The 24,886-nt window shown below is 39.2% G+C and overlaps 1 protein-coding gene across 2 annotated transcripts; it reads right to left on the bottom strand.

The window, feature by feature from the left end:
• Positions 1-680: 680 nt before the first annotated feature.
• LOC105053167 (elongator complex protein 2) lies at positions 681-18,749 on the bottom strand. Of its 2 annotated transcripts, XM_010934225.4 has the most exons (10): positions 18,481-18,749; positions 18,287-18,374; positions 13,763-13,848; positions 8,050-8,203; positions 7,078-7,247; positions 6,313-6,984; positions 5,794-6,115; positions 4,593-4,810; positions 3,521-3,698; positions 681-1,526 (listed from the first exon to the last, which is right to left on the bottom strand). In XM_010934225.4, the coding sequence occupies exons 1-10, from the start codon at positions 18,628-18,630 to the stop codon at positions 1,033-1,035; spliced, it is 2,532 nt and encodes an 843-aa protein (XP_010932527.2). In that variant the 5' UTR covers positions 18,631-18,749; the 3' UTR covers positions 681-1,032. The 2 variants fall into 2 exon arrangements, with proteins under 2 accessions (XP_010932527.2, XP_010932528.2); XM_010934226.4 differs by lacking the exons at positions 13,763-13,848; positions 18,287-18,374; positions 18,481-18,749 and adding an exon at positions 9,566-9,655.
• Between the last annotated feature and the right edge of the window lie 6,137 nt (positions 18,750-24,886).

Here is a 24,886-nt window from a genome sequence, read left to right as displayed (position 1 = left end):
CTAATTTAGATCTTTCCAGATTACAGATCAAATCAAAGCACCACATTGTATTATTAAGATACATAAACAAAGAACTTAAAATTATGTATTGCTTTTGTTTATATGATTCCAGGATAGAAGTTTCTATGTTGGTGTTGCACCTGCCCCATGTGATGCTGATGGAATGGTCCATTTACCTGTACTGATGTATGCACATGATGATGCCTAGCTATTTCTTTCTGGAAAATATATGGCAGAATTGAGGGGTTCATAAAGTTTCTGACAAGATTTGGACTTTTTTTTTTTTTACTCTTTTTTTTCTTACTTTATATGAGGGCCTCGGATGGCGATGATACACAACTGGACCAAGGTACAATGAATTGCAGAGGGCAAAGGAGCACAACTGTGCATATAAACCCTATTAGATCCACATCCAGAACCCATAAAACAGCATTAAGGGGGCTCAACCTTCAGAGGTAATTTGGCCACTAAATGGGCATATCCCTACTCAAATGGCAAAGAGTTAGAGCCTGTTCCAAAGAGTGGCGGCACCATTCCGCATATAGGTCAGCAAAGCCAGTGATGTCCTCACCTCAGTGAACATGTCATTTAATTTCTATATGCAGCTTTTTTGATCCAATTAAAATGATAAAAAAATTTAAGCAGCATATGAAAATAAGCATCAGAAGAGTGCAAGAGCATCTAGAACAGTTTCCAGACTGATAAAACTTTAAACAGCTGTTTGAGTGTTAATTGGCCCAAATAGTTACCAATATAATTACAACATAAGCAGGCCTACTCTGGATGAAGAACTGAATAGCTAGAATTAGTTGATACATGATGTCAAAAAAATAATTTATAGAAAAATACATATATTAATATAAAAACTTTTCCCTCAACTCTTCTTCTGATAAAATGCCGATGCCCTAAACCAGCCAGACAAATGATGACAACATTTTTTGTTAAAGATCAAATCCAACTTTTCTCAAGATATCTTCATTATGCATTGTTTGATCCATATAACATTAGCCATCTATCATCTAACAAGTATCCTCAACAGCAATGCAACTCAAACACCCTAACACAGTGATCAGCACCACAAGAAGCTAGCTGCAACACCCTTGAATCACCATCATCAAGGTTCCTCCATGCTAAGCGGTGCACCGTTGAAATGTGGCACAAGAAAGGATCAAACCGAACTGCAAGGACAGCAGTAAATGGTAAGAGCTCCGAGCCACAACCAGTGGTAGGTCTACCACTGGAGAGACTCCAGAGTTCTATGAGCCCATTGTCCATTCCTACAGCAAGAAGCCCAGCATTGCAGGCAGCATCACGGCCAGCCCAAGATAAGGCTGTAACACTGTCTCGGAACTGAGGCAAGGTCATAAGCTGCTTGACAGAAGAGCCATCCTCAATGGCCCATATCTTGACAGTCTTGTCTCTCGACCCAGTTGCAAATTCATGGCCAAAGGGGTTCCACGAGCATGCCCATATGATTCTTTTGTGTGCCTCTTGCTTGGCGATCAGCTGATGGCTTGCTCCTTCCCCTGAAGTCATAAACAGGTCAGAACATTTTCTCTTTCCTTCTTTCTTCATTTTTTTCTTTTTTTTTTTCCTTTTGTGTGAGTGTCTGTATGGTGAACACACATACAGTACATCCAATAGAGAGTAAAATGTTAGAGGACATTTGAAAAAGTAAAACTGCACTATAAAAGTTTTAAACATGCTGATCACTCTCCAATAAATTAAACCTTCTCCATACATATAGACGAGCGACATGATATTGCAAGAAGATCATCGCAAGTGAGGAAATGACATGCTTGGTATATTTACAGGCCTAAACATATTAGATCTTTGGTATGGAAAGTTGGCATAGAGACAATGAGAAAAATGATCTCATAAAATGAGTTTGATTATATTACATTGACAGCTAGAATCCTCTCCACAAATTATAGCAAAGGATGGCAACATAACCATACAAATAATAGGTACATATTAACTGACATGTCAAACGATGAATCACGAACCATGAATCATATAAGTAAATACATGTATATCACGAAAAACCTCTATCATGTATTCGTTTCAATCAAAGTTGATGTGACCAAATGTTAGCCATCAAATCATTCAAAGCAGAGATAGGAGCAGAGGGAGATGAAGAATCCTCGTTATTTCTATGATTCATAAATTGAATTTAGATCCACAAAGTGCAACTGAAATCTTTATATAATAGATAGCCTAAAAGTCATGGACTTATAAATTATACCATAAAAAAAGTAATCTATGTTGCAGAACTCATTTCGGAAACTGAACTAGTTTCTTCAAGTTTGTTGCACAAAGTAAGTGGAGGTTAAAAAAAAAAAAAACATGTTTAAGCAGGAAGCTGGAACAGTGAAAAGACAAACAGTCAAAAATAAAAGAATCCTTCAACCAGATTAGGTCAGAAAACATGGAAAATGCAGAGGAAATTATAGAGACCACAAGCAATTCACCAATAAACTAGCCTGCAGTGGGTTTTCATCTGGTTTCTATAGAATTTCTATAAAAGACAGAGGATTTTCCCCCTGAATTCCCTTGGTTCCTGGTCAAGATTTCATGTTCTAGGGAAACGGCATCAGAACTGATTCTTCAACACAATACATGGCAACAATTTTGTGGAAAACATGCTTCCTAGTGACTATGCCTTCAATAGTATGATGAAACAAGGCAACAGGGACAACTCCACTGTATACTACAGCTGCCAACACCCCAATCAGAGGAACAGCACAGGTAATAGAAGGGCAAAATTCTTGTCAACAGAGACTTGTCAATAAAAATGACAATTCTATTCATGTAATACATGGCTATGTCATCAATGGATCTGATTAATATGCAACTTAAATGGTCCAACCTATACAGATTGCTTTCAATATTTTCAAACTTCTGAAAAGCTGCAGGTAGCACACAGGTGACTAGAAGATGCCTGGTTAGGAACTGGACAGGTGCCTAGGCTGGCAGCATACAGGTCAGGTAAAAATGATAAATCCAACAAATAATAATCACAAGGAGAATCTAAAAAGAAAAGGTTAAAAAAAAAAATGAAACATCACTTATCTGATAAGAATGTAACAAGTTAACGGGAAAAACTAACATGCCAATATTCATAGTTAATACATAAATTGATCTCATCCTTTACAGATAAATATGATTCAAAACATCGGAGTGAGTGCCTAGGCAGGTTCCTAGTAGGCCAGGACAGCCATTTTTTATTATTAAAAAAAATATATTGCTTTAGGACCAAATATTATATAATATTATCAAGAGCATTTGTCATGTATTAAGGACAAATATTTACATTACCTACAGAAATTGATGATTATGCCTGACAAAAGCTGAAATTTAAAAGCCAAATAATCTAAAAGCTTTCCAAGGATCACTTTTCTTTCTATCCATTTATTTCATTGCGAATATTACTTGAGGTACTTAAATGTAATTATAAGATAGTTATGCATCATTAACACATAAAAATTTTACTCGCTGGTTAGTGAACAAATCTACACACCAGATTTCTTGACCGAGAAGACTGAGAACTGTCGATCCCTTGAAACAGACAGGAGAAAAGAGTCATCATGAGAAAACTCCATCTGTGTGACTGTTAGGCTGTGAGCTTGCAAGCGACCAACTGCCTTCCATGATCCAACTTGCCATAGCCATATTTCTGCAACTGCTGCTGACTGTGACTGCAAGATGGATCAAAAAGATTAAGTAAATCTGGAAAGAAATGTTAAGACAACACAAACTGCAGTCATTTTCCTGTACTTGATTGAATGTTGCGGTCATTTGTACAACAATCCTAAATATTCACTAGTCACTTGGCTATCAGTAAATATAAAACACTATTAAGTTTGAGTAGAGAATCACCTGAAAACTCAAGAGTCAGATCTTTTCAGAGGAACTGAAGCTTCATGTCAATATGAGATGCCATGCAATAGTAAACTGGACTAAAAAGTTTACCATCCAGCCAATCTCTGGAACACTATAATGACCTCGTACGAATTTTCATATCTTGAAGTATAGTGAAAGATATGCAATGGAAGAATAACAAGATTGTAGTCCCATCACTACACACAATTGGACAAAATATGTTGACTTGCAGCTTTAGACCTGGTTATGGGCAGTGCAACTCTCAAGCCAGATATAAAGTTCAATTTAACCAAGTCAACTATAGGATGAATAAATAATCCATCAAAGGCTGAGAATGTTTTATGATTGATTCTCAACCTGACATCTATGAAGTTTGAACAAGAAGAGAACTTCCTCGAAACCTTGAAAGCAATTTTTGAGAAGACAAGCAGGGAAGTAGTTATAGGAGATATACTTTCTTGTCTGACTAGTTTGAAAATTTGAGCTTATATACTTTGAGAACAACAAACCAAGGTTACCACTTATCAGAGACTAGATTGACTCTGGATGAAGAAGGAAGCAGGTGAAAATAAGATTAACAACACAGAATGATATTTAAAACACCAAGAAGCCAAAGAGTAAAGATAGTTAGAAATAAAGATGGCAGTAAGAAATGACGGTGTTGAAAGACTAATGTAATGTTTGAGAAGCATATCAATTCTCAGTTATACCTTGCATGACGAAGCAACAAGCTTGCCCTCATGGTCACAGCATAGAGAAAATAGCTCATTCCCATGGCCATAAAGCTTATGGGATTCAGGCCACAATGTGTGCCATGCTAGTTGTTCCTCAACAGGAGGCTCAGTCAAAACAGTAGGCACTGCATCAGGAATTGTTTCCAGAGAGTCTGACATATCATTATGGAGCCTGCTGCAGGCTTCATTGACAGCTGCATGTATTAGAATAATAAGATGTCAGATGTATAAACTATAAACTAAACATGCAATAACATCCAACAAAAAGAAGTCCAAACTAGATAGGAGGACAAAAAACCTTGGCATATTATGCCAAAAAATCCTTGGATGGAGACTTGATAAGCATTGACAAGTGAGTGCGGAAAAGGTTTCAAGTATATCCCAGTTAGATACATTGTTGATAAGCAGTTGGACACCAAGTTGGCACGTTAGTAATTAATTCTTTTTTATTACTGGATTTTTTTTCTTTTTATATTGTAGTATTTTATATTATAGGGCTCAACTCTAATATCACTTGGGGGTGCTTGATAGTTTAACATGGAGCCAATATTAAATGGGCAGGATACATCACTTGCACAGCACTGAGTCGCAGACCTTGTGAATGTAGTTAGTATAAGATGTCAAGATGTATAAAATCAATAAAATAAACCTTATTAGTTATTCATCAGATTAGTAGTGTTTCAGAAATTCATCATATCCCATGCTCATGTCTATGAAGGCATCCGAGTGCCCATTGGCCATGTTATATGATAGAATCTCAAAGAGGTAAACTAGAATGTTTTTCAGGCAAGCCATGTGAAAGATGGACAATTTGATATAACTTAAGTTCTTGTTTATTCTTGCAAATAATGTAAATCTCTTATTAAGAGATTAGCAACAACGTGCATATGCATAGTCATGTGAAGATCTGTGCATTTCAGGTCTGAGATTGTTAATCAGCTCCAAAATTTCCTCACAAGCTAGACACATTTAACAACTAGGTTGGGTTTTAAAATTATGTGACAGGATTAGTTCAGGCCAATTCTTGTGTGAACATGTCTGACCATTTTCACCAGAATGAACCAATGAATGCAGGTTTGGGCATGGATTGGATAATTCTATGAGCTGGTCCAGTTCCAGTTGTGAAGCATTTTCATTTGCATCTATGAAACAAGTGAGGGGAAGACAGAAACCTCACCATGGACATAAATAGGCTTTTGTGATAGTCCAAGAGCAGACATGTTTGCACCCAAGATCTGTACACCTTCCTGAAAATCATCGATGCAGCTAGACTTTTGGAATATTGCATAATTAAGGCTTTTCAAAAACGATAAAGGAGCTTCAAATACTCTAGCAACTTTTTCATCAGCACCACTAACAAAACGGTGGTTTCCAGCCCCTTGTATGATGGCCACACAGTTAATATCGTGTCCATGAACTTGTGGCCGAGCAATTTCATGCCAAGAAGCCTTACTGCCAAGGCATATTTCATTTCTCCATGGGGCAAAAATACGTGTAGTCTGCAAATTCATCATATGCCTAGAAATCAAGATAAGGATTTACATTTAAAAAAAAAAATAAAATATATTTTAAAAAAATGGACCACTCCCAGAATTAGCTTAACATGGCATACATATCATCAAGAGAATAGATGCCAACAATGATCATAGAAGAAGAAGAAGTCAGAAAGCCACAAGATGAGAAATGAAAATCTTACCTGGTCATGGCTAACAGACAGTAGATATTCACCAGATCTAGCCCATGCAATATCAGACACAGAAGCAAAATGGCCAGAGGGAACTTTCTTTAGTTGCCAATTTTCAGAATCTGTGCCAGTATTTCTCCACATATGAAAAGATCCACCGTAACTATGAGCAAGAATTGATTCACCATCAGGGGCCCAATGGCCACCATAAAAACCCAATGCAGAGTGACTTAATTCACCAACAGTCACAACATTTACCCAGATACCAGTGGTTCGTTCAGGTCTCCATATCATCATGGTTTTGTCCATAGATGCAGATAGAATGCTCATGGGTTGATGATACTCACTCCCATTTAGCATCAAAGGAGGTTGCCACTCCGCTGAATACACCCAATCTTCATGACCAACAAGCAAAGACTCAAGAGAAACCTGATAACAGGCAGAACGAATTACAAATACAGGACCTTCAATATATGATGTCAAGCCAATGTCTTCTTTCTTGTATGGCAGCTCAGAAATAGCAGAAGAAACATGAGCCATGATCTTCCATATGCGTATGCTTCTGTCCTGAGATGAACTTACAAGGAAAAGGGGTCTATTTTCATTCTCTAAACAAACAGGTAATGAAAAGTCCAAACTTCTGATCCAGTCCGTGTGTCCTTTCAGTTCACAAGCACGAACAAACTGGATTTGTAAAACTCTTATTAGTTATCACATTAAGAAGTTAAAAAGAGAGCGAAACGCAAAAGGCTAAAATAAGTTTACAACTTTACAAACCTTGCCAGTCTGATCACCGCAGTAAAGATGAATCTTCTGGTCTAACCCTCCCATTGCCAAAACCAAATCCCCTGTACAGCCAGCATCTCCCGGTAATTCTGCTAACGACAATGTAACCATAGGTTTTGAACCCACAGAAAGAGATTCCAGGCAAGAAACTTTACAGTCACCTGTCAGAAAGACATAAACACAATAACAATAAGACTTCAGGATACAATGTATTCATAACTTCCAATATTTTAGAGTGAGACAAAATTTGGAAGAGGACATTATGTGAACCATCATCTTGACAAACATTTAAAGAGCGGGTGGTGAATCACAAGTCAGGCAGCATTCATGACAGCTCACCAAAAAATATAGGCAATATTTTCGCTGCCAAATGTACACAATAGACTTTTGATACACATCTAGGCAGTACTTACAAGTGATAGCACTTATCATGTTTAATTACTATAATTAAGCATACAACTTTATTATGGAATTGTAAACTAGACCTGTTCATGGGCTGGGCTCAGGTAGGGCTTTTCTCAAAGGTTAACACAATTTACTTAGGCTCAGGCTAACCCGGCTTAGCCTTCGGGCCTACTTTGCAGGCCCAAGCCCCGCACTTACCCAGGCTTTGGGCTTCAGGCCAGACCTCGAGCTTCCTAACCATTTTCTAATTTTTAAGAAATTGCTACAAAACCTTTAAAATGTTTTAAAAAATGCCAAATATGAATAACTAAATATTGCCAACAGCAATTTAAAAAATTTTAGATCTTTTTCCATTAAGTTTACATATCAAGAATATCCAGGGTTAATCATAAAAACCTGTATTTTTCAGGCCCAGGCCCAGCCCTCCAGGTTTAAATCCGTTGACCAACCCTGTCCAAAATGCTTGGGGTTTGAGCAGGCTGGGTGGGCCACCTAGCCCGTGAACGGGTCTATTATAAATCATACAAAAAAAAAAAAAATGGTTATAGATCAACTTACCCCCTGCAATTGATGGAAGAACCATTTCCCATACGAGAACAATACCATCTGAAGAGCTGGAAGCAAATATAGCAACAGTATGAGATGTCATCATGCCCGTAAGACATGTAACACCCTTCTTATGCATTTCTGGTACTTGCAAAACATGTCTCCACTGTTAAATATGCCACAACCATAACAACAAAATGTGAACCATTATGTAGGTATTTACATATAATGATAAATTTGAGCATGATGGCATCTAAATGAAAATCTGAGAAGCTGGAAAAAGTCAGATGAATTTATCAATTTAATCAGTATATATTAATTAAAAATTGAATATTAAAAATATGATTTGTACGAAAGCCTACTGAAATGGACGTTTAGAAAGAGCAGAACTAATAGACTATACATTGTGGACAGATAGTGGCTTGGGTCAAGAAGTTTAAACAGTCACCCAGCTAGTAGCAAAAGGAAACTAAAGCGGCCTTTCACAGAGAAGCTAATGTGAGGGGTAGATGATGTGCCTTACTTACTGCCTTCTAATAGAGGTTCTCACATATTGCTCAATAGTCGATATTGTCACAAAATCCAGAAGATAAAATGAAAAAGAATGGAAATTTTGGATAGACAAATTGCGAGAATATTTCAAAAAAAAAAAAAAACATAAATCCAGACAATTCAAGATAAGCTATTTAATATGCAGGTTCCATGAGCTAACAAAGGAAAGGGCATTTTAGATGAGATTGTAAATTTGGAAAAAGCAATGGTCAAAAAGATAATGAGTTCAAGACCCCTCCTAGTGGTATTGAAATTTTAAAAATTTTGAAGGGAAAAAGTACCCCCTTCAGCTGCAAGGAGAAAGAGATACGACATTAGTACATTGACTGAAGAAGAAAACAGCCCTTGTTTATAACTTATAAGCATATCTCCTACTTTGAGAAAGTCATTCCAGTACTTCCACCAGTTTTTTCTACAAGCCGATGCAATCAAATTTGTGGAGTCCATATCACTTCTAATCAAGAAATCTGAATATAAGAGAAGGAAGATTTGCATAATTGTCTTTCTTAAAACAAAATGAATAGATCAGTTGTTTCCCTTTTAATGTTTCACCAATATTGTACACACAAAAAAAAAGGAAGAGAAGAAGAAGAAATGCATGTGCATCCATTCGACAAGATTGTTGTTTTTAATCCTTTATAGTTTATATTAGCTATTATACTTTTATTTAATATTTTTATAGGGCTTTTTTCACAGCACAAAAAAGTCTTTGTAGGGCTTTTTCAGCTAACATGCGTATCGGGCTTGTGGCTGCAATTTGCAGTTATTTGCCATATAAAACTAGCAAGTTGTCAGGACCTATAAGAGAGGCATCCATAAGTACCTCCACAGTCCACACCAACATCCTCTCTCCTGGCCAACCACTAAAAGAGATATACTTGTTCTCTTTATGTCAGATTTTGTTACAGTTTGCTATCCAAAATGAAATTTGTGCTGTTCTGAGCATGAAGCTTGACGATTGAGAATAGAACTTAACCTTGTTTTCTTTCTTGTACCACACGTATCCACTTCTTCCCCTTTAAATCTCAACTCTCCATCCTCATCCTCTTTCCACCATATTCTGTTACAATACCCCTCTCTTTAGATAGAACATAACTGCAACTTGCAGCTGAAAATAACTCATAATGAAAAAGAAATTTTAATAAAGAAGAAGAAATCTCATCATAAGCCCTATCATCTGTTAGGGTTGCAGCAGATGGTATTAGATATAGCTCCACATCCTAACAAGGAAGTTTCAACATCAAACAATGATGGGAACTTGTGCAAATCACCACAAAAAGCTTCAACACCACAAAGAGCACTTGAACATGTTGATTATGCAATCAGCGACCTACAACAGATGTTGGTGGCATATTGGTGATGTGAAATGCTTGTTAGGACTTAGGAGCAATAATGCAAGTGGATAACCTAATTAATCATTCGATGAAATTATGAAAATTCTGAAGCTACTAGAACAAGGTAAATCAGATATGCTTTCTTCAAATTCATAGGATGATGGCTAGTCTAATTTTCATGATGTACCATGAAAGCAACCACAAAAAAATGCAGAAAAATGACTTGGTGCTGTACACATTTTCAGAGAGTGGAACCAACCAGCAGATTGGCCGGCTGGATGTGGAACCAATTTTTCCTTTTCCTTGGGGAATTGGTTATCTTCTGTTTTTCCTCCCTATTGTCTGCTGATAGTCAGGGCTGCATTGCTTATTAACGTTGAGGCTAATGCCTCCCAATATACCCATAAAGGGAAAAATAATCTCCTCGTTACAACATCCTAGGACAACAAACTGTTGTTTGTGATATCAGATAATAGGTTGGTGTACAAATTGATAGAATCATGGAATACTGTACTGCCCCATACCGTCCGATATGGGATGTACCGTACCACACCGATCTCCTACCAGTACGTCATCTCGGAACATACCGATAGTATTGTACCGTACCAAACCATGTACCGACATTACAGCAGGATTTTATCGATTCAGAATCTGGTACTGAAACAGCGAACCTTAGATAGAATCAATAAGACAGCAAACTGCTGAATTGATTTCTGAGACTTTTCTTGAAAAAGGGCACCTAGGCACTTAGACCAGATTGTTAGCATTGTTGGATAGGATCAACTTTTAAAAGCACAAAGTTCAGTTTGCTACTTGGGAAAGTGTCAGTATATGTGGTTACTATGGTGACAGGACATGAGTCAATGAGTCAAGATATATATGCATGGCAGGAGATTGCATGTATAGTAAAATCCCACCCATGGATTCCTAGCAAATCGTCCACCTAAGACTTAATAGTTCACAGCAATATGGGAATTCACAGGATATATATGCAAAGCAAATATTACAGGCTCTCCACAAAGATAGATTTGATTTCACTCCAACAAAACTGAAAACCCTTTGTATCAAATAGGAGTCAGAGTTGTTGTCTGCATTTAACATGAGATTATTGACCTCAGACACCAACTGGAAGAAGATTGAACCACCGGAAGCAAGTTGATGAATACACTAGAGCCACAAATTCCTCCAACAAAGCCACTTTAATTCATAGCATATTGCCTTGAGAAAACCACCAAAAATTTAATGATTATTACAAGAAAAGAATGTTATTTGTAAAATTAAGATAGATTAGGACATGGATTCCAAATACATTATGAGAAAAAATGCAATGGCCTGAACATCAGTTGCCCTAGAGTTTAGTTTTTCCTGGCTTTTTCCACTTAATAGGAAAAATAAAACTCTGTTGTCCACTCATCAATTAAGATAGTTCCTTGACGAAAGCCACTGATTAAAAAGCTTCCCATAAAAGACAGAAGATATTTTTTGGACATGAGAGGATAATGGGGAAGCAAAATTGATTAGAAAATTATGAGATTTTGGTCGAGTACTGGAAATCCCATCCCGCAATATCTATGCACCTTGGAAAAGGGAATAGCCAACAGAATAGGAACTAGTCTTTCTTCGGTTTTGGTTAAAACAAGAAGAACCTTGAGAAGGATGAGTATCAAAAGAAGCATGTCTGCAGAAATGTCATTGGAAGGAACATCACTGACAAATCATTATTCGTTCATCAAGTAGTGCATATGCAGAAGAAGCAATCTAATTATGATTAGCAATTATTCAGCTTTTTCAAGACATACAAGATATGCCAGGGTAAATTCTACAATCACATCATTGACAACAATAGCACAAAAAATATTGTCTCCACCAAATTAGCCAAGAAAAAGAATATAAGGATGAAATGCATGGGTTAGAAGGCATGGTATAATGACCACATGTGATGAACGATCAACTTTCAATCTACACTTCAGTTTTCGATGAGGATACCTAATGGGGTCAAGCAATACTCACATCAGCTGCACACATCCCCTGGTGCCTAATAGCATGATGCCAGCCAGCGTACAACTTTTTTTTACAACAAGCAAATCTTAATAGTTCATCCCATGCCTCTAATTATTTCTTCCACCAATAAGAAGCTGCCACAGCAGCTTATTTTTTATTAACTACCAAAACAGGGTAAGAAAAGAAGAAGAAGAAGAAGAAGAAGTTGCCATGCTAATCTAGAAAGGCTGCACTTTATCATGGACAAGGATTTGGGTAAGTGTGTAGGTTGGAACAAGTTCAACACCACGCACAAGAAAAGCAGCCGATACAAACAATTTCAAAAAGACTGTAATTACACATCATAAGCCACTATATTTTCTTGCTATTTAAATCATTGTGTTTTTCTTCGTCTTTTCTTTTCTTTTCTTTTTTTCTTTTGGGTGGGGGGGGGGGCAGCAGCATGGTGAAGATTAGATGATCTAAGATGCATCTGTGAGGTTAGATGAGTGCTTACATAGCCATGGCTTAAGCTATGAGCCACAAACAACTTTAAATTTGTTGGGGCCCAGAAAATGGGAAACATGAAATAGAAAAAAGGAGGAAGGCTGCCCCCTCTCATGATGACTGGGCATTCATATGCCTCCCCCACATCCACATCCTTCAATCTCATATTTCCCTCAAAAAGGCACTCAGATTAGTATTTTGGTCTCCATATGTGAGGTTTGTGAGGGTTTGTTATTAAAGAGGAAGTCTACATTCATGAGGGTTGAGGACTAAAAATAGACAATAAAGCTTTTCTTCCTCTTATTTTAACCACAGGTTCTCTTTGTATTCTCCACCTTTCAAGCTATGTTTATCCATCATCTTCCTCTTTAACCTCCCTTCTACTGCAATATTCCTCTATCTTTTGATGTAATATACAGCTAAAAATAATTCAGATCTGATCTAAAATATCTCTCAGAAGAAACCTCAACAATAGCCCTATCATCACTTAGGGATGCATGAAAGAAATTAACTAGAGAAGGGAAGAGAAGAGTTCTTTTTTGCCCAATGAGAGTGAAATAACCGATCTTTCATTTATTTTTCTTGATGATACTGTCTAAGGATTCTAAATCTCGTGCAGAAAGATCTATTGTTAAAACTTTCTAAGTTAAATGACTCTACATACATAGTTATACTGAACCTCAGCAAGCTGCTGTTGGTAGATTTCTATCAAGATTGCATTGCAAATGCAATCAGCTCCTCATTCAGCAAAGTTTGATAGGCAAGTCCATACACAAAGTTAATATCCATTAACCAGCTCTTGTCACATAAATTTGCAGAACCTTTGCCATTTACCTTTTGGAGCACTAAAATCCATGAGATTCATATCTTACGCCATCAGACTACTGCTTTGTCACATTAAGAATCCAAACACCACATACTAGTCTCCAGATTTTATGCATTGATACAAATACAGTGTATTGGATGTTAAGAACAGTTAAAATTCTAAATTGTTCATCTCCACCCTCAGAAAAAACAGGATTTGAAAATTGTAGATCATTGTTGTTCTTAGAAGGTGATCTAATTTCCAGATTTTTATTCATAGAGAATTTCACATGTCTTGCAACTAGAAGTATTATTACCTTTGAAGGACTCAAGCAAAATGATGGCTTCCATATTGATAGATGAAGAGTTCAATTACACAAATATGATCGATAAATAGGCCTTTTATTTTCTTTGCTTAAAGGAAACAAACAAAAAAAAGGAAAAGAAAGAACATACAACATATCATATTCTTCCAAAAAGATATGACAAAATACCTTACAGAAATTAGAATTATCGTACAGTTGTAACAAAAAAACCTCAATTTGTACCTCTCTTTGCTTGAGATGTACCTCCCACACCATGATAACACCATCAGCACTTCCTGAGAGCAGATGATGCATCTGTAAATCTTGAACTGTCACATACATATAAGAGATAAGTTAGTATGCCTCGGTCACAAGAACGACACCAATGAGACTATTTACTCTTTTTCTCTAGGTAGGATGATTCACTAAAACCAAAGGAAGAAATAAAAACTGGCATTTACCAGATCAGTCATGACTTCAAAATAACATACATCACATACACAATTTTAACACCAGAAATAACTAGTTGAAACTTGGGTCAAAGAAGGATTTTCTCAGTTAAATCATCATTTAAGATTAAATACTAAATAAACATAATGTTTAGACAAATACAAAGTTATTAACTGATATATAGACTTCACATATCAAATACTAACTTTACTTTGTGATGGTAATTTATCCTTCTTTCAGAAAAAAAAATATCATGTCACTTTAACTAACATTTTATCAGCCACACAGCTCTGTGATACAAATTTATTGTACCATTAACTTGCTATAAGAACAGCCATACATAAAGTTCAGAATGACCCTACAATCAGTCAGCTGATTCATCTCCAATTGTGAATTTATTGCACAGGCCATACTAATGAAGCTAAAGGCTTGAAATGGGTTAGGTCCCAGTTGGGATGATAAAGTCATGCAAGATGAAGACCAGAGACCACAAAAGGAGAAAGGAAGTGGGGACAGGAATTTATACGAAGAGGTTGGAAAGATGAGAAGCATGGAAATAAGTTGTGAGAAGGTCTGGAAAGGACCTGCTTCAACTGAGCATTTCTAATCATACTTGTAGAATAAGGTCTGCAGAAAAATAGACTTTGTCAGTATGTAATCAAATGATGCCACACCTTAACTCTTTAAAAGAGATATGTAACACATGATATAATACACTACCAGCAACTAATACAGACAACATCAGAGATGTGATGTATTTCAGATGTCAACAAGTATTGACAGATGAAGAACAAAGGATGGTGCAACTAGTGAAAGGAGGAAGTTGTTAACAAAGGTTGCAGTCATGTGCAGGAGCATGTGGAACAACAAAGAAACAATTAACCCATTGTTTCATCTAAAGTTTTAAATCCTGTGGGATGGGGCTATCCCGATTTTCTCATAAAATGGGACGCACCACCGTCCCATCCCATCCCATCCAGATACTTGTGACGGAGAATATCCCAAGACGTCCCAATTGGAATACTAGCGGGACAGTCCTATCCTGACATATGGGATAGTCCTATCCCAACAATGGGCGTCCCACGGGACGTCCCATTGGGATTTAAATCCTTAATTTCATCCTATGGATAGTCCAAATTGAGCAATAAGCAGATCAAAGCAGGATACTAGCTCATATCAGGCTATGGAGGCTTAATGGTGCACACCAGAGATCATATATGGCACAAATCACTCACTGTTTTGATGTTGTCTGCCAAGTCCATTGAGAACAATCTTAAGCAGACTTCAGGAAAATTCTTGGAGAGATTGAACCACTTTCTTTTCTTTATTTAGTCTCTTCTTCCAAAAGTTCTGCATGTCCCACAGTAACCAGGTTGGGCAACCAAAGTTGAAGGTTACTCCTATCATATAGACTCCGAAAGGGGCAAATGGGAAACAAAGGGTCCAGTTTTCAAGATATAAAGGGAAGATCAAACCAATTGGTTAGATAGCTCTTTGATTATTCTGGATGAAGAGGGGCTAATCTCCTTCTTCTAATTGTTTGAAGAGGGGTTACTCCTATCCAAGGTTTTAAATACCGACACCACGCCCTGTGCCGATTGCTGACCGGTATGGTACGGTATGGCCCCGTACCATACCATACTAGACCGTATAGATAATAAAAAAATCAAAAAAAAATCCATCAAACGGCCCCCTCCAAAAAAAAGAAAAAATCAAGCCATACCATTGCCGTACTGCACCGTACCACCCCCATACCGTACCGTACCGAACTGATCGGTACGATCCGATTCAAGCCATTTTCTGAAAAATCGGTCTGAACCGTGCCGGTTCCCCGCCGGTACGGTACGATATTAGCCGATTCGAACTTGTATGGAATATCGTGCTCCTATCATTGAAGACGGATTAGACAGTCTATCAGTATCTGCCCTGTTGTTTGTTTTTCATTAATCTGAAAATTGTATTAATCAGAATATGGAGTAATGATGCTTAACAAGTTGGACTACAAATTACCCCATGTGATATCAAGTAGGAGGTGCCAAGTAATGATGCTTAAGGAAGAGTTATAGAAAGTGGAGGAGCTATAAAAAGTTGAGGCAAGTGTAAGGCTCCAGGTGCACACAGGCACAACCCCACCACCTTGCCTACCTAAAGGCAAGGTGAATTCATCAAGGCACTTAAAATGTGCACATTAGACAAAAAGCATGACTATTTGGTGCATGTTAATGTGACCAATAGGTGGGTACAAGTTTGTTGTGTATATTGGGCATTCTTATGTATGTGTTTGTATCATTGTCTCCAGGTGTAGCTGAAATTATTTAGGTGCTTATATGTATGAGAAAATGTGGGATCAACTGACCCCACAAAAAAAAAAAACCCATATATTTATATACTAAACTACTAGTAGAAAAAGCCATGGAAAAAGCCAAAACTGACCCCATAACATAAGGAAAAGCCAAAATTGACCCCACTAATTTTATGAATTGACTCTATATCTCATATAAAATTTTGAAGACATAAAGGATAAAAAAGATTACATCAAAAGAGTAATTATGATCTATATTTTCTTTCTTTAATGACTCACATGTCCTATCTCTCTTTTTCTCTCACCCCACTTTGACAGTTTGACATCTCTTCCTCTCTCTCTCCTTCTTTCTCTTGCTTTATTAATTATTTTTTTATTTATCTTTTAATACCCCACCCCAACCTCATCTGTCCACCTCTTATATTTAAACCCTATATCAATTTATTTTTTATATCCTAAAAAACTACATTAATTTATTTTTTATTATAAAAGATATCTGAGATATTTCATATTATCATTTTTTATATATTTTATTATTTTTAAAAAAAATCATATTTTATTATTATTATTTTCTTTCTTTTTTTTTTGTAGCTCCGCTGCTTCTTTTATTATATTGACCCCACCAGTGCTATGTTTGTCTATGTTCATTTTTTTCTCAAATATGTTTGCACATTATGAATTCATTAAAGAAACTCTTCAAAAAAAAAAGAAGAAAATCATTAAAGATATAAACATGCATCGTACATATATCCATATAATATATGTGTGTGTGTGTAATGTACATACATATACCTGTATGATGCATGCGTACTTCTAGGTACATACAGACGTACAAATTTCACACACATGCACATATATGTGACACATATGTATAAATAAATAACATATATGACATGCATGAAAATCTAAACAAACACACACATGCATGTCGACAAATGCAAACATTTATACAAAATACATAAGGCATTGGTACATATATACATAGATATTTATGTATTGTGCCTTACACCACTAAAGCATTTATCAACCTCCAAGAGAGATTGGTGCCTTGACCCCCTGATAATTTAGTTCTCAAATTTGTAGATAGAATGAAGCATTAGAAAGGTGACTCACATTATCCTCAAAATCTGAATTGTGAAATCAGTCAACCTTGCACCTACCTTCAATCTCACTACCATGCCACCTCATTTCATCAGCCCTCTGCAGCTCTGAAGATAATGCCCAATGGCCAAGGCATTGAACATCCAAAAAGGACCTAAATGTTGTTCCAAATTTCATGAATGTATCCTATATATATTCAACAAATATAATGAACTGGATTTCATGAACCTCAATTTCTTATCAGCTTTTGATACAATTTTGGCAAGTGGTTTCTTATTTCTAAATGACATGTAGGCCTTTAAAGGTGTTCATGACTTCACCACCTCGATGAGTGAGTTCTGAACCACAGTCTTACAACAGTATATAGGAACTAACGGAAACTTCCACTGACCTCCTGTCAAACCCTTATGGCCACCCTTAGTTTTTCCATCCTAGCAAAAGTTCAGAACAAGCAATTAAATTCAGAACCTATTTATGTAGACTCCTTTGCCTTCTATCCACTAGTCAATCACCAAATAATTAGAGCATTAGTTTCAAAAAGCAACAAGTTGTTTCCTTTACAATTTCTACTGAGATCCATCAAAGAATAAGATCAAAAAGTCAATACCAAAAATCCAATCTATCAGGTTATGGGCGAAAAGATAATACCTTTACTAGTTCCCTCAGAGTCAACGAAGCAAAAAAATTCAAAAACAATCAAACTGACAATACTAACTGCACCAGGTAAGGGGGGGAATACAATACCTTTACCAAAACTTCTTACTAAAAATCATGCATCATGCTTTAAATTCTTACTTAATTAATATGAACATCAACTCAGTGTTATGTTTCGGATTCTGCAGTGACTACAAATATACAGCGATTTTGTATACCAAAACTTAAAACGAGAAGTATGAGATGAAGAAAGGTGGCACCTTTGAATGCATCTTTACTAGTTGGAAGCCACTGCGTGCAATTGACCACGGCCTTGTGCCCGGGAAGCGTAGTCAAAATCTGAGCATTCTGCACCAGAACACAACAAAAAAACCACACCCACTATTGGAAAAGGTACCGGAAATCTAAACAAAGTTAGAAAAGGAGAGCGCTTAGGGAAGAAGAGAAAGAAAACCTCGGGGCAGAAGATGGCGACTGCGTTCTGGGCGCCGAAGGCGACCATGCCCGAAGGGCCCCAGGAAACGTTGTTCACGATTCTATTGCAACCTGCGCCGATGAAGACCCGCTCCACCTCCACGCCTCCGTCTCCCACCGAAGAAGCCATGGCGCGAGAACGAGAGATAGAGAGAGAAGACACGAACGGCGACTGGAGGAGGCGGAGGTGAGGAGGGGCGGTGGAGGCGGCGGCGGAGACGAGAGAGGTGGAGTAAAAAAGAGGGGGAGACGGGGGAATCGGGGTAGAAGCCGAGAGGAGAACGGGTTAAGGCTGTACGGGTGGATTTTTGTAACCCGGACCCGCTAACCCGTTGGCTGACAGATGTTAATCGGGCGGAGTTTGGATTTTAATCCGAGAGACCCGGAGGAAGAGCAATCCTATTTACTAAAAATCACAGGTCTGTTATCACCAAAAAAAAAAAAAAAAAAATTACAAACTTGTTTTGTTCTCAAAATAATTCACAGGCTTTTTACCGACCAAGATAGCAGCTGGCCAATGCAATGGACTCAAAAAATTTAATATATATATTAGAAAGAAAAAAAAAAAAAAAAATGTTGGATGGATGTCTGGTCAGGATATCATCTTCCAAGATTTTTTCAGTACGACGCGATACAGCAGAAAGAAAGAAGAAACAAAACAAAAAAAAATAATCAAAATACGTGGATCAGCTACAAAAGGGCCGCCTCCACGAGGCATGCAAACTTCACTATGAAAAAGAAATTTTACAATAGGAGATCTCACCCTCAACCCTTGTACACCCAATTCTCTCTCACTAGAAGTTCTCCTCACAAAACTCTCTCTCTCTTGAAGACCCCCTGAACCCCTGAAGTGCCTGGCGACCGCTGTCCAGGAGCCTCCCGCTCATTCTCTCTCAGCGCTTCCACCTCTCTCTTCTCTTGGGTTCCGTACGGACTTCGTACGGCGCAAATCCGAACCACACCCTTTACTGTTCCACGCACAAACTTTTAAAGGGTTAAAACTAGGTTTAAACTTGATTAGAGAGGGATTAGGAGTCCTAAATAAAGCCAAAAAACATCCTGGACCATCGGATCAAGACCGCAATCTCTCTGGGCCGTCCGATCATGCTCCGATCCACAGAATGGTGTCGTAGACCGCGAGAAACGCGTGGAAAATGCCCATGCGGTCCACAGGCCCAGCCGTGGACCGCCCGATCCACGATGGACTGGGGCAAAGGGGCCAGCAGACCGCTGGGCCTAGGCCGGCTCGCCCGCACGGGCCTGGGCCGTGCCCGCACGCGGGCCCGTGCGAGGTTGGGCCGTGCGCCTGCCTGGGCCGCGCGCCCGCGTGGGTTGTGCGTCCCGCGCGGGCCTGGGTCGCGCGTCGCCGCCTGCAGCCGCGCCGCTGCCGCCGGTCCTTCGTCGCCTCGAATCTCATGCCGACTTCAAAAGCTCGTATCTCCTCCATCCAAGCTCCGTTTCAGATGATCTTGATCTCGTTGGACTCCGTTTTTCGCCGCAAACCTCGCTGTGGGCTCAACGTGGACTGAATCTCGATGCATCAAATCCTAACAATCTCCACCTCGACTCGATATTCGGCCTCCTCCAAACTCTGAGAGCTTTTGGATCTCCTCGCCCCCATGCCCTGGGGCAGTCGCCTGCTGATCATGGATGGGCAAACATGGGAGTCGAACCGGGCTGCTCGATCCATCTCCGTCGTATGCTGTGCTCCTCCTGATCTGAGACCTGTTCGGGGCATCGTCCTGCGGCAATAGGAATCTCACCTTGCGACGTCACCTCTCGTCCTCCCGAGTCTCCTGTCTCGTGCCCAATCCGCCTCCTGGAGCTCCACCTCGCTCTGGGCTTCACCTGGCTCCCGAAGCTCCATCTCGCACTGGGCTCCCTGTCAGGTAATAATGTCCTCTGCTCTCCTTCTTCCCCTCCAGCACAATCCTATCGCCGCGTAGCACCCTCGGGATTCCTCCACCAGCTACCGTCCTGTAGCCTCTCGAATCCAGTCTACTAAGTGAGATAAGATTCTGTCTGAAATCGGATATGTATCAGACCTCCCCCAATCTCCTTACTGCACCGTCGTGTGTCCTCCAGCTGACCGTCCCAATGCCTCTGATCGCATAGCTCGATCCATCCAGCAGATATACAGTGCCCTCACTGTTCTCCAGGGAGTCAAACTGCTCCTTTCTGCAACATACATGATAGAGGCATGCAGAATCTAATATCCACTGCTGGAAAGAAGTAGATACCTCGTCAGATATCTCCAGGACATCTCCATCTAAATCGCTGCCGGCCGTCGCTGCAGCAGCCACCGTCCGATTTTTAAGTTGAGGGCAATCTCTGGCTAGATGCCCCAACTCCTCACACCGGTAATACATGATTTTGCTCAAGTCCCTCCTAGACTTAGACTGCCCTGGTTGCGATCTCCTGTCGCTCCGTCTACCGCCTCCTGCTCTTCCAAAGCCACCAAAGCTGAGCTACCGCCACCTGAGCTCGAAGCTGGGTTCTCCCTCCTGAGAACCTCGTTCTGGAGTATCGCCGCGGTGACCTCGTCCGTTTTGATAGTGCTCTTTTCCACTAGAAGAGCAGTCACCAAGGACTCGTATGAAGGAGGAAGCGACGCCAGCAAAACCAACGCCTTGGTCTTCTCCTCAATGTTCTTGCCAACGCTGAGGAAGTCGGTGAGGATCTTCTGGAAGTGGCTCAAATGCTCTTGCACGCTCTATTCCTCAGTCATCCGTAGTTGGTAGAACTGCCTCCAGAGAAAAAGAGTGTTGGTGAGAGACTTCGTCATGTACAACTCCTCGAGCTTCGACCACAGCACCGTCGGGGAAGTCTCCTCAGCACATAGATCACCACCTCATCTGCCAGGTACATGCGGATGGTACTCACCGCTGCATCTGTAGCCGTTTTCCAATCTCGCACCTCCATGGTGGTCGGCTTCTCATCGCACAAGAGAGCTTCGATCAACCTCTGTTGGATGAGCACGTCCTTCACCCTTGCCTGCCATAAGAGAAATTGCTCTTACCATCAAACTTGTTGATCTCCATCTTGATTGTTCCTGTCTTCTCCATCTTCAGTCTTGCTCACCACCGCTGCAATCTGCTCCTTGTACCGTCTTGCTCTGATACCACTTGTTGGGTGGATGTCTGATCAGGACACCACCTCCCAAGATCTTTTCAGTACCACGCGATGCAGCAGGAAGAAAGAAGAAACAAAACAAAAGGAAAAACAATCAAAATACGTGGATCAGCCACAAAAGGGCTCGCCTCCACGGGGCATGCAAACTTCATTATGAAAAAAAAAATTTACAAGAGGAGACCTCACCCTCAACCTTGTACACCCAATTCTCTCTCACTAGAAGTTCCCCTCACAAAAGCTCTCTCTCTCTTGAAGACCCCTGAACCCCTGAAGTGCCTGGCGACCGCTGTCCAGAGCCTCCTGCTCTTTCTCTCTCAACGCTTCCGCCTCTCTCTTCTCTTGGGTTCCTTACGGCTTCGTACGGCGCAAATCCGAACCACATCCTTTACTGTTCCATGCACAGGCTTTTAAAGGGTTAATTTACTAGGTTTAAAGTTAATTAGAGAGGGATTAGGAGTCCTAAATAAAGCCAAAAAACCCCTGGACCGTCGGATCAAGATCGCAATCTCTCTGGGCCGTCCGATCGCGCTCCGATCCACGGAATAGTACCGTGGACCGTGAGAAACGCATGGAAAACCCACGCGGTCTACAAGCCCAGCCGTGGACCATCCGGTCCACGGTGGATCGGGGCAAAGGGGCCAGCAGACCGCTGGGCCTGGGCTGCGCCCGCCTGGGACGTGCGCCCTGCTGGGCGCGCGCCCGCCTGGGCCGTGCGCCCGCATGGGTCGCGCATCCCGCGCGCCGCCGCCTGCGGCCGCGCCGCTGCTGCCCGCCGCCGGTCGCTGGCGGTCCTCCGCCACCTCGAATTTTGTGCCAACTTCAAAAGCTCGTATCTCCTCCATCCGAGCTCCATTTCAGGTGATCTTGATTTCGTTGGACTCCGTTTTTTGCCGCGAACCTCGCTGTGGGCTTAATATGGGCTGAATCTCGAGGCGTCAAATCCTAACAAAAGATTAATTTGCAAATGAAGTTGTCTGTATAAACAGTTCAATTTTTTTTTATGCATGCTATGTGAATTTTTCTATTCCAAAACATTGAACGCATCTATTCTATTTTTAATGAATAAAATTGAAATTTATTTGTATCCATTAACTGATATTATTAAGATTTTCAGTTATAAACATCAAGAATATGAATGAATATATTATTCATAATTTTTTTACAAAATATTAAAATTTATTTATATCTATTAACTAATGTTATTAAAATCTTTATAAATATTAAAGATATAAATGAAATGCTATTCATAATTTTTTTTTATAAATATATAATCGATTATATGATCATGATCTACAAACCTGCATGCAATGCATGAGGTTAAAAACTAGTTTGAAAATAAAACCAATGATGGTATACCCCCCCTCCTCCAAAAAAAATACTTATTTTATTGAAATTAAATTTTTCATGTTAATAATTGGCATTGTTGCCGTACCATGTGAAGTTTTTAATAACAGTAGTTAATGATCGTATTTATTGAGAAAAATTGTAAGAAAAGTTGAGGTGCCTTACATTTTTTTTTCCTGCTATATAGGTTAAACCTACATAGGTAGTCAGAATTTTACCTTTTACCTTTTATGCCTTTTTTTTTTTTTCCCCCTAAGACGAGTTAAAAGGATTCCATAGTTTCAGAATGGAAGTTTGGAGCTGCGATGTTTGTCCAATCAAATATGCCCGATTAGTCTGGTCATTTGGTGAAAAGATTAGATGGTATTTATGCTTTGCTCTGTAATTCCTACTCTTAAGCATGGTAATGGTCTGGCATTACTGCTTGATGGCCAATTGTCTTGTCATTTACACTTGTACAGCAGGCTTGCATTCAATGGATTGAGCAGGTGTATCAAATAATTTTAAAGGAGCAAATTAAAGAGCAAGTAAATTTATGATGGAGGATGGCAGCAGTTCGCAAGCACATTAAGGGTTCCTTGGCTAGCAACAACTTTTCTATAAAGCCTACTCTAGTGCGTTGAAAACCCGTATGGTAAGAAGTACTTTTGCCATGCAGTTTATTTGCTTCAAAAAAAAAAAAAAAAAAAAAAGCTTGATTTGTCACAAGAAAAAAAAAAAAAGAAAAGAAAACTAAACATAAACTATACGGTGGGAGGGCATCATAATACCACTACACAAGATGCATCTGGTGATATAATGAATCGCAACAAAACTAATGAATTGTCAGTAGAAAATATCGACGCTACCACTTGGTGCTTGTGCTATTGTTGTTGTTGGTTAAACTACTGCATTATATTTTCAATATGATCCGAATATTATGACTTTTAAGTTTCCTAGCATCTATCCATACCTTCAATTTATGGCACATAACTAATATAATTGATGGAGTCCATTGTCTCTAAAATAACCATAAGATCAAGGTGCTCACCCACTTCTGAAAGATAGGGATCCAATTGGTCTAACCTCCTTTCCTTCATTAAGAATAATCTTTTCAATTGATTTTACTACCACTTCTTGCAGTTTTTAATTATGTCCACCAAATGCAGAATCTATTGTTGAAATACAAAGATATACCTATTAAGCAATGCTATGAACTTGGTTTTATTCATTATTCATATTTGCTAGTTCTCCGAGAATCCAATACGAGTCCTTTGCTTGGAACATAAAGATATGCCAAGCCAATATCCAAGCATACGTACCAAAATATAATATATACATACATAAATATATATCATATATATTTTAAAAAAATATATATTCATAATATATCATATATCACGTATAATATAGATATAGTCATGGTAGACGATCACCGCAACAAATAAAAACTACATCAAATACCATAAAAATCTCACAATCAATGCTTTCTTCCAAGAAAAAAAAAAAAAAAAATATTTGAGTGTTTAAGCCCTCACCTTAACCAATTATCCAGCGGCGAATATGATTCGCCAAACGATCAAGCTTAGACTAGCTTAGGGTCAAGTCGGGTCTTAAGTGAGGTTTGGATATGATCCAGGCTGGTTTCAACCCTAATTTTAGAATCAGTTCGGGCTTAGGCTTCAAGCCGAGCTCGAGCCGCCCACGTACCAATCTGAGTGCATCCCTAATCTTTTTCGGGCCATGTGTCTAAGCCAAAATTTAACTCAAAATTGCCCCAGGTTGGCCCAAGGCCAGACCAGACCTTAAGTAGTTGAGTTGCTGGCCCTTCTGCTGATCGAAGCCGCAGCCCTACTCGAGCACTCCATCGGTGGATATCACCATGAGCTTCCACCTATCATACACTCCTGAATTATTCGATGGGATCATAA

This window comes from Elaeis guineensis, chromosome 10, assembly GCF_000442705.2.
Source record: "Elaeis guineensis isolate ETL-2024a chromosome 10, EG11, whole genome shotgun sequence".
NCBI lineage: Eukaryota > Viridiplantae > Streptophyta > Magnoliopsida > Arecales > Arecaceae > Elaeis > Elaeis guineensis.
This window is presented reverse-complemented; position numbering and strand designations above follow the sequence as displayed.

Coding starts and splice junctions, on each gene's coding strand:
- LOC105053167 (XM_010934225.4), bottom strand. CDS start 18,630: ATGGCTTCTTCGGTGGGAGACGGAGGCGTGGAGGTGGAGCGGGTCTTC. Junction 4,811..5,793: donor AAAGCCTATTTATGTCCATG/GTGAGGTTTCTG, acceptor TAATACATGCAG/CTGTCAATGAAGCCTGCAGC. Junction 1,527..3,520: donor CTTCTCGGTCAAGAAATCTG/GTGTGTAGATTT, acceptor TTATGACTTCAG/GGGAAGGAGCAAGCCATCAG.